The sequence below is a fragment of the Sinocyclocheilus grahami genome, unplaced genomic scaffold, assembly GCF_001515645.1.
Source record: "Sinocyclocheilus grahami isolate Dianchi unplaced genomic scaffold, SAMN03320097.WGS_v1.1 scaffold140.1, whole genome shotgun sequence".
In the NCBI taxonomy this organism is placed as follows: domain Eukaryota; kingdom Metazoa; phylum Chordata; class Actinopteri; order Cypriniformes; family Cyprinidae; genus Sinocyclocheilus; species Sinocyclocheilus grahami.
The window spans coordinates 140,893-158,094 of NW_015505319.1; the positions used below are offsets into that span (position 1 = coordinate 140,893).

At 35.3% G+C, this 17,202-nt stretch overlaps 1 protein-coding gene across 1 annotated transcript in view; it reads left to right on the forward strand.

The window, feature by feature from the left end:
• The first annotated feature begins 478 nt into the window (after nt 1-478).
• Nucleotides 479-17,202, forward strand: part of LOC107591303 (aryl hydrocarbon receptor nuclear translocator 2-like) — an 82,857-nt gene continuing 66,133 nt past the window's right edge. Inside the window, exons 1-4 of the mRNA XM_016280427.1 lie at nt 479-872; nt 11,830-11,944; nt 13,772-13,819; nt 16,444-16,488. Of these exons, the coding sequence (XP_016135913.1) occupies nt 842-872; nt 11,830-11,944; nt 13,772-13,819; nt 16,444-16,488 (239 nt within the window). The 5' untranslated portion in view covers nt 479-841. The remainder of the gene's footprint in view (nt 873-11,829; nt 11,945-13,771; nt 13,820-16,443; nt 16,489-17,202) is intronic.

The following is a 17,202-nucleotide window of genomic DNA, read 5'->3' on the forward strand; positions in this document are numbered from 1 at the left end:
ATTTTCCATTATCCATTATAACCCTGTAACCCGAAAACACAATGCGTAATTTAAAATGTAGGTAAAAAAAACGTGTGAATAATAATTACGGAAAATTCCTTCATATTAATAGATTTTGCCCTATTTTTACAGACTTTTCTTAAGAGTGTAGCCTACGGACTACTAATACACTGCTTAAAATTGTTCAGAATGAGTAGTTTTATTAGTTTACTAGCTAATAAAAAATCAACTTAAATTGTAATTGTTAAACAATGTGAAAGTGTTTAATAATTCAATGTTGTATTTAAAATGAGTTATTTATATTTTAATATTATTTTATAAACACATCTAAATTAACATATATAAATGTGTTTATATTTTTTGCTGAGATTTGATGCAGTGACACAATCATTTAGCAACAAATCAGTCTTCCTTTAGCAACTTCCCCTGAAAATGAGTTGGCAACACTGATTCTACATTGCATTCTCGCGCAGATCTCTGTGCAGCCGGTGCTGTCTGTGCTCATGCCCATAACAGAGCAACAATGCCAGACTGGACTCCAGCCCGGCTTAAGTTCTTGGAGGGCAGAAATGCGCTGAAGCTGCTGCGTGGATCCTGCATTCATTAATTCAGTGAAGTCTCGCGGTGTTCACGCAAGCTCTCAGACATCTTGCGTTTGTCAGACCGCTACGAATCTGCTCCGAAGCCCATCCAGCACTGCTCGATCGCCGTCACTCACTTCTTCACATGCGGCGCTGAACGGAGTTTGCGCGCTCGAGACACTCCGGAGAGGATCGCGTGCGGCGTTATTTCCCAATTGTGCGTCATTTCTGCCTTTCTGCGTTTCTTCCACTCAGTCAATATGGCAACACCCGCCGCTGTGAACCCATCGGGTGAGTAGCGAATTTTTCCTTCCCCCTTTAAATACAACGGAGATAGTGTTTAAACGGAAACCGAACGTCGGTTTTTTGACGCAATATTGTGTTTTGGCGATAACAAAAGAAACCGCGACGCTTTAAACGCACGCACGCACGCAAGCCCCCCCTCCCCCCACGCAAGGAACAACAGCGACATTTGGAATTTGAAAACGCTACATTGTATCATCTTGTATATCGCTAACACGACATTCATTCTTTCGTGACTATAGAACGGAAATGTATCACATTTGGCTTTATTCTGCCGCGGATGTGTGCTAATGCAAATTAGATGCTGAATACATTTGCCTCAAGCCAGTACGTGCTTTGATTTCCTTGATACGCGACTGTTGAATCTGATACGTTGCTTATGGGACTGTAATAGTGGTGTAAGGATATTTTGTTATGAGCTTTTGATGCTTCTGTGACAACAGACACACAGCATTTATGATTATGTACAAATAGCAGCATGATAAGTAGCAGGAATGAGACAAAACGGTAAAGTGACAGTGCCAGATGTAAACAAAAGCGCGAGATGGTTGGTGGAAGATTATCACGATCAGTGTTGGCGGTAACGCGTTACAAGTAACAGATTACTTTTTTTCCCAAGTAACTAGTAAAGTAACGCATTACTTTAATTTACAAGAGAATATCTGAGTTACTTTTTCAAATAAGTAACGCAAGTTACTTTCCCCCCCAAATTGATTGATTGGCAGCTCTCCTGTCCCCATGTTTAGAGAAATCAGATGTTACTGTAGCTCTAAAATAAATATGAATATGCATGAATTCATCTCGCTCGCAACTTTGGTTTTGAGACTTTAGTCTTTGCAACTTCAGGGATCTTATCTATGCACAATCAGCTTGTAACACTCCAAAGAGAAAGGGAAAAAAAAAAAAATCGCATCATATGACTCCTTTAAAAAGTAACGCAAAAGTAACATAACGCATTACTTTCCATAAAAAGTAACTAAGTAGCGTAATTAGTTACTTTTTTATGGAGTAACGCAATATTGTAATGCATTACTTTTAAAAGTAACTTTCCCCAACACTGGTCATGAGCTCGTGCAGAGAACTTTTTAATGACAATTTACATGAATGTGTGAAGATTTTAGTCACTGAATAAGAGAAAGGCAGTGGACTTGTTGCTGTTTTAGGTTTTAATGCTGTTCTGCCTCCAGAGTCACGATTATGTGGGCATCTGTGGTCTATTTTAGTCATCACAGAATGTTCTAGTGCTTAGATATTTATCACCTCTGAATAACAACCAAAAAGGACGTAGAAGGTCAAACTTATGAAAATGGAATGTAAATAGTAGTGAAGTCAAAGTCATGCTTACATCAGGCATCAAACAACTATAACTCTGTAAAGCCCAAAATATAAAATAAATTAGTTTAGTTCTGACTATTTTTAAAAATGTCTTATTTTGAAAACAGACTATGTGCATAACTCTATATCTCCCAGTAATATGACTTAGTAAGATGATATTCAAATGCTTCTATTTAATGATCAAAGCTCTGTAGTTTCAGAACATATAATGCAATGCAATACAGTGATGATTGAGAGACGAACATATAAACCTTCCTCAAAAGCCTGATGGATCATATTTCCTTCTCTCGTTTCTAACATGTTCTAAAAAGTAATGTATTGGTAATCAAGTAAACCTAAGTTGCTTGAGTCCAGTAAGTGTTCATCTTGAAACTTTCTAAAAAATATAAAAGTTAATTTTATAAAGATCAGTAAACATTTCACAGCAAAAAGACACTTATCTTATCTCACATCTGATCAATTTTATGCAACAGACTTCACTCAGACTTGGTTAGTGATTGTTCAGAGGAAACATGTCACAGAAACCTACTGCTGCTCAGTTTATTCAGTCACTTACTAAAGTAAATTGCTCCATGACTCCATTGCTTCCACAAACACTATTTCCCCCCCAGCGGCAATTCTTTTCCCAGCACCTCATTGTAAATGCAAATGAGTCGAAATGAATAAAGAATGTGAGCGTTATTAGCACCTGGTTGACATGCCGAGCTGCCAAGCACGCTTTAAAATGCACAAGAGCATTCTGGGGTGGAGTCACATGACTGTAGTTGAACTGAAGTGCACTTTGTTTTAAAGTCAGCTAGCTTTTATTTCACTTGCTTAACAAATCTATAGGCCATCTGTACTTTTCCCGTTATGCCCACAATGCCCGGTTGCAGCGCGGCCGTGATAAGAACGTGTTTCGTGCAAATAGCAGTAGGCGTTTGTGAATGGGGATTACAGGCACAGTTGATTAGCAACAGTTCGGACTGTTTGCCGACCTCTTGTGTTTGTGAAGGAAGCCTTTCTGTTGAAAGGAGTGATGGATAACAGGACTGACCAGAAGTGTAACATTGCTAAGAAGGAATTGTGTGCATATGGTGTCTGCTGCATGAGCTAGCAAATGCTGTAGGATTGACTTTATTTACTTATTTTCATTTCTGCATGGGCTTTGAGTAAAGCTGAGATTTATATATGATGATATATATACTGTGTGACAATATAAGTGTGTGAAATTTGCTTTACTGTTTATACCATGTTCAACTGATATGTTTCACAATTGTGCGTTTATTGACTGTATAATATTTTAAAGTCAGAGCTACCTGTTTTATAACAATAGTTTTTTTTAATAACATTAACATTCACTTTTTTGAGTCTTATGTTTTTGACCCGTGTCTCACAATGTGAAGCTATTTATTTTCTATGAATAATCTGGACTTTTGGTTAAACGCAGCACATATATTTAAACTAAAACTATTCAAATTTTTGGTCATTGAAAAAAACTGAAATAAATCAAATTAGGGCTGGACGATACGGCCAAAATTTATATCATGATATATTTCTTAATTTCGGTCGATACAATATAATTCCGATATCGATATGAACACGATTAAAAAAGCCTAATAAAAACGGCCAAGAACGGCCACAACAGATGTCTGTGCATACAAACTTATGAAAAATTAATTTGCCAACTCTATGAAACCTACTCCTATAAAACTATATAATATTTTAGGAAAAAAATGGCGCAAATAAATAAATGTTCACCTTTTATTGGTATTTAGCCTTCATACAAACAAGAAATGTGAAATCACTGTCAAATAAATCTCAGACTCTCTTTATTAATATTTTTAGGGATGCACGATATATCGGCCACCATATCGGTATCGGCCGATAAATGCTCATTTTTTGTTCGAACTGTCGATTATAATGAACCGCTTCAAAACTTTGATTCAATGACTCTTACTGCAAATATTACGATTAATTACTATGTTTTGTCATATTGGTGCATATAAATGAAGAAATTATTAAATTATTCTTGTCCCCATCTAGTGAAGAAAGATTTAGTATTTCTTACATTAAAATACTAATCTTTTTTAGTTACAACATTTTATGGAAGCACATTTCTGAAACGTAATAAACATAATTGTGGATTTTTAACTTACAATTCTAACTTTATCGGAATTGCAAGTTCATATTTCGCAATTCTGAGTTCACATTAGGGCTGGGCAAAAAAATTTATTTTTCGATTAATAATTTCTTTAAATGACGTCGATTCAATATCGATTCTCAAAAGCTGCGAATTGATCTTTTTCTGTATTTGTTTCAGGACACATTTAAAACAAGATCTGATTAACGTGAATCTTATCATTAGTCTTCTCCACTAGATGTCACCCTTATTTACCTTGCGTGATGTTACAACAGAAAGCCTGTCATTCATTCAGCGCTTATCATGGCCATACATGTGATTCGCAATGCTCAGGTGAAGTGCTATAGTAATACTATAAATCTGCGGAAGAATTTGATATCACGTATAGGCACCATGATTTCCGCAATGAATGAATGAATGGCGGATGGCACGGCACACTGTTTTGTTTACTACACACATACTAAAGCGCGGATAACGCTCGCGGTGTTTTCAGCTTCTGCCGTCTCACTATATGATGATATGAACACGAATGTCATCTCCAGCTGCTCTGAGAGTCACTTCATTAGCATTTTACCGTTTCATTTGAGAAAACTACCATCATATCACATACACAGCAGCTGCAAGTTCTTCACGGCAACCTGTCAAAATAAAAGTTTAGTTTAACGTTAAGAAACTGTCAGAATATATTACTCTTTAGCAGTCTTAAGACTCAATGCTACTACTGCTAATAAATATTAATACATCTTTATTTTTAAAGGAATAATCACATCTGATTTCTTTTTAATTTTAACAGTAAACCTCTGTTGTGCAGCACTTTGTTTGCCAAAAAATAAAAGGGTTTACTTTTCATTTGATTAGGATAAATTAAATTAATGTTTTATGCCTTCATCTGATTACCAGAAAAATTAAGAACATTTTATAGGGCCCTACTATTGTTTAAAAAGGACCCATACAAAAAAAGAATAGGTTTAAAATACAGGCATGTGGTTCTTAATTTCTTTTTATTAATTCACTATTTGTAAACTGATGTTTACTGTTAATTTTTTAGAAATATCAATAGCATTTGTATTAAAACTATATTCACTGAATGTAATAAAAAAATCGAGAATCGAATCGCGAGCTTGCGAATCGAAATTGAATCGAATTGGGATATCTGAATCGATACCCAGCCCTACTTAATACAAAGAGCCGAATTGCCCATTACACAGATTGCCTTTAAAAACATATGAGACGCAGTGAAACGGAATAAACCTCCACAAATTCGTGACGTGTTTTCTAAAAGTTTTAACTGTTTTAACTTTGCATGGCTTTCTATACATCTCTAGTGTGAGACGTGAGAGCAGGAGTCATATTTGTCCGTCTAAAAATGCGCTGAATATGCGTTCTGTGTGAATGGCTTGGTTTCGGTTTTAACCTAATCAAGATTAACTACTATTACTATATTTCTCTAATATTTTGAATGAATAACGCAGCAGCATCTTGTGGGCTAGACTTAAAACATTAAAATGCAACAACGCACTTACATCATCTTGCGCTCCACTAATGACGCTCCCTGATGCACACCTAACATTTGATTGTACGTTTTTTGCATTCAAATGCAAATGTTTATTTTAAATTCGACTAATATTCTTTTTTTTTAATTCACAATTTCCTCATCACAATTTCAGGCAGGCACAGCACTCATTTCAGCTTGTGTTCGTGTTTGTGTGTGCTGTCTGCGTCACTCATAGCACGTGCACTATATCGAACATTTTTTCTATCGTTATCGAAGACGGTGTACCGTCGATAAATATCGATACCGTTTTATCGCCCAGGCCTAATACAGGGCTACAAAACCTCAGTGAAATTCACTGTTTTGAATACAAAATATGTCTTTTATGTGATTTGCAATGAATCGTTATGTTTTTTGTGGAATGGTTGGAGAGAGTAAGTCTCCAGAATGTTCCAAAAATTTACAACCAAAATCCAAACTTTTAATCAGTAGTCTGTATACATTATTTCAGTAACCCTGCATTCTATCATCGGCCATTAAAACACCAAAATCGACTGAGCTTCTGCCGCATACCCACAATCCTTTGAATCTCAAGTCCTGATAATCCAGATCTGAATCATTCCTCCAAAGAATCATTCTATCTACGTTTATCCACCAGAAATCTCATGGGCTGTGCGGTCCAAGACAGCATGGTTTTCTGGGAAGGTTTCTTTTTACGCTTTGATTGAAGAATTTGCTCATTTGGCCTGTTTCTGTCTCGATGGAGTTAATTTCTCACACAAAATGAGATGTGCTGTCCACATTTATAAAGAGCTCAGACGTTACATGGGACCCTGTGGGACAGCGCCCGTTACCATGTGCTGTGTAGATGTTTTGTTTTGGGGTGGATCTGAAAGGGAAATGGGCCTCTGGTCATTAGAATGATCTGGAGGAGAGAAAAGAGAGAGAGCGGAGCGTGTGAGCTGTTGAGTCGTGATTTAAAATGGGAGACAGCAGGGTCCTATCTGTCTGCCAGCCTTCACTCCATCCCACGAGACTGATTAATGAGTTTGACCTGAGGGCTTTCTGACAGAGAACGACAGCGGATGAGGGAGCTTCAGAACGTTCTGCAGAGCAGTATGGCGTCTGAAGTGGAGATATTTTTAAGAATGTTCACTCACCAGCTCTAAAAAACATTGTAACTCTGTACAGCCTGACGTATGAATTAATAGTTCAAAGTGGAGCAGCTTGCTGAATCTTTAGACAAAAAAAAGGAAACACCTCAACTTTACTCAGAACAAACAGAGCAAAAACAAGCTGATATGTATATGGACAAAAAGTAGGATGAAATTCTAACAGCTTGTAATGTAAAACAAAGAGATCTTAATAACAGTAACATAAACTGCATACAAATATGTTGTCACTCTATATCCGCTCCCAATATGTCTTAATAAGATTAGATTTAAATGTTTAGTTTAATAATCAAAGCTTTGCAGCATCAAAACATTATGCAATGCAATACAGTGGTGATTGAGAGATGAACAAATAAACCTTCCTCAAGCCTGATGATCAATATTGAAACTTGCATTTTAACATGATTTTTCTAAAAAAATGGTAATAATAACCTCCTTCAGTCCAGTAAGTGTTCATCTTGAAATATTACTTAGTATGAACGCTATTCTTGTATTTAAAGATTTCACAGCAAAAAACATTTTTACAATAATACTAAAAGAATCCGTGTATCATTCGATCATTCATTTTTTGATTTAATATTGAAAGTAGAAAAATGAAAAAACGGCTCCTCTTTCGTTTTTTTTTTTTTTCCAAAAAACGAAAAACGAGAATTCAGCTTAAGTTTTAATTTTTCGTTCATGGGTGGAAAAATTAATAAACCGCTTGAATATTCAATTTCTACATGTAGTCACTTTGGAATAAATCACAGTAGGCCTATGTATCATGATAAAAAAAAGTGACTTTACACTCTGTAAAATACGGTAGGCTATAGCAAATTATTTCACAGACCCCCTATCACTTTAAGAGCTGCTGGTCTACACAGAAGAAAGACCTGTCTAGACTCTGCCCCGGTACGAGTTGTGTCGATCTATTCATTAGTCTGTTTGATGAGAAAAATATGAAATTGATAAAATGGGTTATTAATCCATACAACTGCAGCAGCAGAGGACTATTATTCTGCTGCGTGATACTGCAGAAGAACTGATGACTGCACGGTTTGATCTTCGGCTGACCAATCAGCAGAAAGGGGCGTTTAATTCCCGCCCACGTGTAGAAATCGAATATTCAAGCTGTTTATTAATTTTTCCACCCATGAACGAAAAATGAAAACTTAAGCTGAATTCTCGTTTTTGTTTTTTTGGAAAAAAAAACAAAAAACGAAAGAGGAGCCATTTTCTAATTTTTCTACTTTCAATATTAAATCAAAAAACGAATGATCGAATGATACACAGATTTAAAAGGCCTTTTACTTGCTGAAAAAAGTATAAGTCAAATAGACAGAAGGTACGAAGTAGATTGTGAACAACAAAACTTAAAAAATGTGGCAGCATTTCTCTTTTTTGTGTAGTTTAACTTGGAGTACTAAAATAACTAGAACTTATAAATGACAATTAATAAAAAATATATGCAAACAGAATTACTAAAACTTTACCTTAATGTAAAACAGAAAATGTAAAAATAAAATAAAATTAAATATTAACCAAAACTGTAATTGTATTTCAGTTATACTAAAATAACACTGGTTTGCGTAATCATAAAACTTTTAGCAGTCTTAAGGTGCCCCTATTATGCCATTTTTAAGGTTACTAGTATTGGTTTCAGTCTCCTACAATAGGTTTACATGCATGCAAGATATGCATTTAATATCACCTTGTTTTCCATCGATTCTCAAACGATTCGTTCAAAGCAGTTTTAAGATTCGGTCTCTCTAAACCCCTCCTTTCTGTGAGCCTGCTCTGCTCTGATTGGTCAGATGGCCTAGTCTGTTGTGATTGGTCTACTGCATCAAAGCCACTAGAAGGCAAGCCTGCAACCTTTAGATAAAAAAGCGTAACAGCTAATGCTAACGCTTCCGGTTTGCCAGTACATGGGAAAGGAGACCAGAGGCCGTTTTTTTTTAATGGATGTCAACGGAGGAGAGGCTTCACTACGCTGAATAAACAGCTTTTTAGAGGAAACAGCTTATCATTAGAGATGCACCGATCGATCGGCCAGAGATCGAAATCGGCCGATTTTCCTCATGATCGGCCCGAATCGGTGATCGGTCGGTCAGTCTCGCTTCTTTCCGATTTCGAGCCGATCCATTTTGTTGCCAGCGGCACAGACAGCAGTATTGAAGTGCACAGGAAATAAGCAGCAGTCATATTTAAAGCAGTTATAATTAATATTGAGTACTGATTGATGTTCACTTGGATTTTTTCCCCATGGAGGGGAAATAACTTAATACTGTCATTTATAGTCCTATGGTAAAATGTATATTTTTAATCGTGTAACGTTACGTTCAAAATAACTACAAAACGCTCTCTTCTCTCCGACGACCCCTTCTCTCTCACACACATCTCATTCGCTCCGGTTAAATAGTGCTTGTATTGTGCATTATTTTACTCATTCCCGCAGGTTTCGCTCTTATACCAAACGCGCGCGCACCCCCACTGATCTATATTAGTGGAGCGCACAATCCGCGCTCAGTCTCAAACAGCTTGTGAGCCACAAATACCAAAATGAGTGGCTAACTGCGCTAAAACGTTGAAATACATACAAAATTATGTCAAAATGCCTGTCTTGGCGAGTATCCAGTTAAACACAGTCAGTTTTGGAACGTTAAAAAGTTGAGAAAGAGAATGCATGTTGTGTAACAGTATATTGGGTACGTGGATAAACTCTTAAAGGCACCGCAGTCCAATATTCCTGCTGCTGTTAATCAAAGAACAAAAGACAAAGAAAATAATTTTCTGCTCTTGACTGAATACGTTTTATAACTTTAATGGTAAGCATTCATCTGTATTTAATTTTTACAATGAAGACTACAGAAATTAAAGTAATCAAATGTAAAATAACATTGGATGTGTTATGTTACATTTGATTACTTTAATTTCTGTAGTATTTCTTACCTGAATAAAAATTTACTTAACCTGAAAAACTTTATTCTTTTGCATTTATTTGTGCTGCTGTTTGCCATTTTTTTTATTTGTTCTTATTTTATTATGTTTGATCTTCGGCTGACCAATCAGCAGAAAGGGGCGTTTAATTCCCGCCCACATGTAGAAATCAGAAATCGGTATCGGCCAAGAAAATTGCAATCGGTGCATCTCTACTTATCATTTAATGAATCAACAGCCTATCGGCTAATCTTCAGCATGTTTTACACTAAACAATATTTTTGGATTGAACTATTTTTACAGTTTACACCCCAAAAAAAAAAAATGCAGTTTTATAAGAGAATGTGATTGGTTATTAGGGCACACGTGATCCAAGTTGACCGTTACGCTTTCTCCGATAGTAAGTAATACAGAACCTCGTATCTCCCTATAGTAAGACAATCTCTGACCGCATACAGTGTGTGTCAGAAATGATACGCCTGTTGCCATAGTTACGTATTTTTGAATGCTCAATATAAAATATGAACGTCTATTATTTATCATGCATACAGGTTGTTATTCAGTGGAGCCAGCTGGTCCAAATAAACTGGGAATTGAGCTCATTTTTCAAGAGTGAGCATTTGTGAATCCCGTGTTGAACTCCCCAAGATTAGAGAAACAGTCATCAGTAGAATGCCGTGTTTGTGGGTGGGGTCAAGATGTTCGCAATCAGCTAACGTAGAACATAGGCGGGAATTATGCAAATGTGTTACCCCGTGATGTGTAGCCATCACGGAAGTGGGATTCGAATTACTTACGACTCATTTCAGCTGTTTAGAGTCGATTGTTTCTTTTGGGAGACAATAACTTTATTTATTGTACACTTTCAGCTTTGCAGATCGTTGACATTCACATACAGCTACATTACACACTGCATAAAAGGCAATATTGGAAATGGCATAATAGGGGCACTTTATTTTGGAATTTCCTTTCATGGATTCAAGTTTCTCTTGTACCTTCTTATGAACTGAGGTTTGAAATATAAGGTGTAAGTTTGTAAACCTCATAAATGAATAATGACAACTCAGCGAAAGGGTCTGCTGTGCTCCGGAGTATGGGAGAAGTGGAAGGCAGACTTTATCAAATATTAATATGATTCTGCGATCATCAGGCTGAACATGTCAGAGTGTGTTCATTTTCTGAGCCTGCTGCTGTTGGCGATGTTAGTCTGAGCTTGTGTGTGTGTGTGTGTTACATATACTGATCCTGTGTTTAATTAGTGAAGTGTTTGTGTGGTGTATTTGTCTTGCTTTGTGACCAGCAACGCACAAATACTACATTTTCTTTTTAGCTCAGAATTGATATTTATGAAACGACACTGATGATAATAAGAAATCGGCACACTAGAATGATTTCTGAAGATCATGTGACACTGAAGACTGGAGGAATGATGCTGAAAATTCAGCTTTGATCACAGAAATAAATTACATTTTATAATATATTCAAATAGAGTACAGTTATTTGAAATTGTAATAATATTTCACAATAATTCTGTTTTTGCTGTATTTTTATCATGATAAATGCAGCCTTTGTGAGCATGAGAGACTTAATTCATAAACATAAAAAAATTGTATTGTGATGTGCATGTTAGTGCTTTATACTGCAGTAAATAAAATAAATTTATAAATTTGAATCAATAAAATTATACTGCAGCCCGACTTTGTCATCAAAGTTGTGTTGACTTGATGGTGAATTCATAAAGCGAACCCATGTTTGACATGATGGTATATTCACTATTTATTTGAAATGAATTAATGTTTGTTATTTTATATGTGGGATAAAAGTCATCTAGCATTGATACACCAGCTGTATGAACGTGAAGTCAGTGATTCTGTGGTTGATGGTGAAGATGTTTCGCTCTTTCAGAAATGGGCACGGATCTGCCGGGACCAGTAGTCATGCCAGGCGCTGTGGTGGGCACGGGTCAGGTCAGGATGGCGGGCGCCATGCCAGGGCGAGGAGGCAAGCGGAGATCAACGGGGTGAGTTATTATGCTAAACAGCATATTATTGTCATAATTATAGATGCTCTGTTCAAGATCACACTTTACAGTTCAAAATGGTGTCTTGCAAATGAAAAAATATAAATACAAAAGTCAGAAATACCCATTTTCATCTGATTTGCTTAGCTGTTTAAGTGGAATTGGGTACAACTGCACAGGTTTTGGCCCTTTTTGTTCTTTCTTTAATAGCCCATTAATCAATAACATTCAGGAATTACCTTTAAATAATGAAACTATATACATGCAAATTTTTTTTCTTTTCTATGTTTATAATTTCTTTCTACATAATTTCTTATTGCATCAGATGTGTAATTTATACATGTTTGTTAGTCTATTGAAGGTTATGTGATGCATGCATCTTCAAGAATCGGCTAAAAACACATCTCTTCCATCTTTATTTGACCCTCAAACTCTAGCACTCTCTATTCTAATTCTATTCTTTAAAACACACTTGTCCCTTTTAGACTTGCACTCTATTCATTTGCTGCTTGTTTTCTTTAAAAAAACAACAACTAACACTTGCTTTCTAATCTTTTTGTGTTCTATCTGTTTTCTTTTCATTTATTATACAATTAACAAAAGCAGAAAGACCTCTAACACTAGCTTGCTCTATTCTTTTTCTATTCTATCGGTTTTCTTTTTATTTATTATATAATTTAAAAAACCCTTGCTATGTGTACTACATTAAGCTAACTGAGACTTGTTATAGCACTTGTATATCATTGCTCTTTTGTTAATTTTGATTGCTTCCATTGACCTAATTTGTAAGTTGCTTTGGATAAAAGCGTCTGCTAAATGAATGACTAAATGTAAAATGTAAATGTAAATGCATGCATCAGGAACCATCCTGAATCAGGAGTGTTTGTAGTTGAATGCAGCTGTAATGAGCTGCTGAAATGATATGACTGTCTCTCAGCACCCATTATGAAGAAGCACTCATTTGTTTTCATTGTCTCTTATTATGTAACATAATGTTGTCTTATTGTGTATTATTTGTTTTGTTGAAAAGGTGTTCGGTGTTAATGAAAGGAAAAAAAACGAACAATTTCATTTATTGATGCACAATTCTCATGGACCTCAAGCACTGACATTACTGAGCTACATGTACTTTTGAATATTTTTCCTATTTTTTAATATATATATATGTATATATATATATTATTATTTTATTTTTTTTTGCCTTTTATTACGACAGGACAGTGCATTACTATATATATATATATATATATATATATAAGTATATTAAAATAGAAAACCATTATTTGAAATTAATAATATTTCACAATATCATTTTTTTTTTTTGTATTTCTGATCAAATAAATGTATTTTTTTTCTAATTAATTATATATATATATATATATATATATAATTCCAAGTATGACCTAGCCAGTGATCTCAAATATATAATTAAGAAGTGCCCAATTTTAGCGTATTAAGCTTCAATTTAAATTGAACACTCCTACTGTGGAAAACACTCTGTTTCATGATCGTCCTTCTAAAGTGCTGCTTTTTTTAGCAGTGCACATACATATTGTCCACAAATATGAGGTTTCCATGGAGAAAACAGTTCACCCACCCACACAAGACACGACAACGGCAGAGTGGTTCTGTTCTGCTACTTTATAAAACTGTTTTTATTTCATCACTAATGAAAACTAATGTCCTTCACATCAGAAATCAAGTAAAATATGCTTCTAGAACCTTGTTGTACTTTCTGATATTTGGCAAAAAAACCAAAAAAACAGCTCTGCTTATATGCATCTTCAAAACCATTTGTGAGCAAGTCTATTTGTGTTCTTGTTTCAGGATGGACTTTGATGAGGAGGACGGAGAGGGACCCAGCAAATTTTCAAGGCAAACTTTTTCCATTGTTTGCAAGCTTTCCAAACAATCAAATCAGAGCATGCACCATGTCCTTTCTTTTATATTTTCTATGGTTTGACCGTGTCTTTCAGCTGTGCCACAGCATTTGTGCCATTTCAAGACATCGCTCATGTTTTGTTGCTCTCAACTTATGGTTTCCTTTCAGTTCATATCCTTTTAAAGGAGCTGTATCCATAGTTATGCTGAGCCTGCCGGTAACAACGCTTCATTGTTAGCTGTAGCATTGGAATGGAGACACTGACCCCTGCTGGAGAGACAGGACACACTCCAGCAGTTCCTCTCCGCTTGGAGCATTGCTCGCTGCTGTAGAAAGCAATTTCAGTAGATTGTTGTTCTACAATCAGTAGAAATTGCTGTTGTTAATGAAACATCATGTTGTTGCTGCTTCTTTCCATGCAACACAGAATGATACACTGAAAATGTGTAGGATTTACTTTTGAAACAATTTCCCCCCAGAAATTGCTAGTAGACTTCATAACCAATTACAAAGAAATAGCATTGAATTAAACATTGAAAACTTGAAAGACTGAAATAGTATTTTCCCGTCAAGTGTACTTCAATAATCTTTGTTTTATTTACAGCTTCAAAACGATCATTTTTACAATGTACACAATGATAGTTTATGCTCCAAAGATAAAGCATTGCTTTCTTCTAAACAGTCCAGAACAATGCACTATATTTGTAGGACGTTATGACTGAAATCGTCAGTGACCAAAAGCTTTAAAATATCATCAAATCTCATAAAAAATAAACAACCGCATATGGGCTTGGAACAACATGAGGGGGATTAAACAATGAGATCATTTTAATTTGTTAATGAACTTGCCTGCTAAACATTATACGATAGCCATATATATTGATGTACTGGCTTTTTATGTCTGTTGTCAAAAATGTAAAAGACAAGCAGGCAAATGTGTCATAATTACAAAGATTTTTTTTATCTCTCTTTTTGATATTTTATAATATCATGCAATGCCAATGTTTGTATATAATGAGCTGTTAAAGTAATTTAAAACTAAACCCATAAAAATAAATAAGTTGCACCAATTTGCAAAGGCAACATATCTCATTTTCACATATATGTTTAACTTTTTGTGCCATCAGATTAACTTGTAATAAAAAATGTAATCATAACTATATAGACATATTAAAATAAAATATAACTAATAAAGATGACAAAAACAATTATTAAAACTAAAACTTATTTTAACTAAATTTAAATCAAAAATACCCGGAAATTTACGGAATTACGCAAAATACAAAAAATACAAAAAAATGTAAACTTAAAAATATTGAAACATAAATCATATTAATAGATTATAACACTGGATAACAATAACAAAAATAATATCTCGGTGACAGGGATGTAACGATTCACTCAACTCACGATTCGATTCACGATTTAGATTTTAGTTTTTTACAAAATGAGATTTAAGACCAATTGTAAATGAAATGTGACCTTTTATTATTGCTTGGACAAAATGCTGCACATTTCTTTGTGAAATTAAAATATATAACTATAATAATATACTAATATAGCACTTGCATATTATTGCTCTTTTGTTGGTTTTGATTGCTTCTATTGTCCTCATTTGTAAGTCGCTTTGGATAAAAACATCTGCTAAATGACAAAATTCAAATATAATGTAAATGTAAATAACAAAACTACATTGAAATTTTAAAACAAGCCCCAAATCAAATACATAAGTAACACAAATAAAATAAATCTCTTCATATAAACAAAATCAGGCTTTGTCTGTGCTCTTTCCTTTTAAAATTAGAGGCAACCACTGCATTTTAATCATGACCCAAACAAAGATGCTGCATACATGCAACATGAGCAGTTTTTAATCTAAATTACATTGTATAATTTCGAAATTTGAAGCAAAAACAGAATGGTTTGACTTCAGTTTTGTGAAACTATACATAAAAATATCTGCATGAAACCGAAACAGCAGACGAGCTGAATGAGAACGCAGATTCACTCTCTGCCAGCAGGTGGCGCTTAAAGCGTTTTTTTGGTTTCCGCTGTAAACAAAGCAGCGCTGCACTTGTGACCTTTAATATGCATTATACAGAGGCGAGATGAAAACAAAAAATACCATTTAACTTTTCTAAAGACAGTAAGTTCCCCTCAAACATGCATTCATATAAACTCCTACACCTAAATGAATCGCGATTTGTTTAGCATCTCAACTGATTTGAATCGTCACATATTTGAATCGATTTTCAACCGGCTCGCGGTTAATCGTTACATCCCTACTCCGTGATGTTACAGTAAAACCCAACTGAAGTGTCCAAATATTTCTTGGAGGCACTTTTTAGAAGCAGTTTTGCCCAAAGTGAGTTTATATCCTGGGATACAGACACCTCAGATTGTTTAGTTTGTCTTTTTTGTTGTTTTTCATTATCCAGTGCTCTCAGTCCATTATTATATTACCATATTCACACACTATCTATAATCCAAACCGTGCAGCATAATAAACGTGGCTCATGAGCACTTCATTTGAGCTGCAATCATAAGACCTAAAAGTGATGTAACAGACATTTTCAGGCTGATTTATCTTATTTTGATCTCCTCTCTCTCCCGTCAGGTATGACGATGATCAGATTCCCGGTGATAAGGAGCGATATGCCAGGTAGGGCTGTCTTGGGGAGGTTTCCTCAGGATAGCTAGAAATCAGGCCCCTGTCGCCGCTATGGTCAGGACCGACCTCATTCTCTCACCCTGGCCTCACACGAGCGACTCTATCTAGATCTAATCTTAGATGGGGGTTTAATTATCCTCAGCTGACACTCTTATCTGAAATTGTTGCGTTGCTTTGAACCATTGTGCTCCGTGGACTAATACAGCGGCCTGGCCTCCGAAGATTTATCGTTTAGCATTTTCTGCTTAAAAGATTGGTGCTCATCTATCAGCATTCCGTTTATCACCGGAGACTCCGCTAAATCACAGAAATGAAGTAATAAAGTCTTAAATTATCATCCTCTCTGGCACTTTTTTTTAACTGAATGTTTCAGTTGAAGAAGAAGTGTTGCAGTAGGTCAGTCCAAGGATGCATGAGCCACATACATTTATTTCTGTAAAATGAAAGTCCTGAATGCCTCCTTTGCAGTAATTCATAATTATGTATTTATCAATCAAGGTCAACATCGAATACGTATAAGTATGTGAGGGCAGACATAGGTAGGTGTCAATTATTGAGATTTCACAATTGCAATTATACAAGTGAAAGAAGGATCTCAAAAATATGCACACACACACAAATGTTTTTTATTTTTACACTGTATAAAATAAAAACCAGAGTTGTTCAAGGACCTGTGTGTGTGTGTGTGTGTGTGTGTGTGTGTGT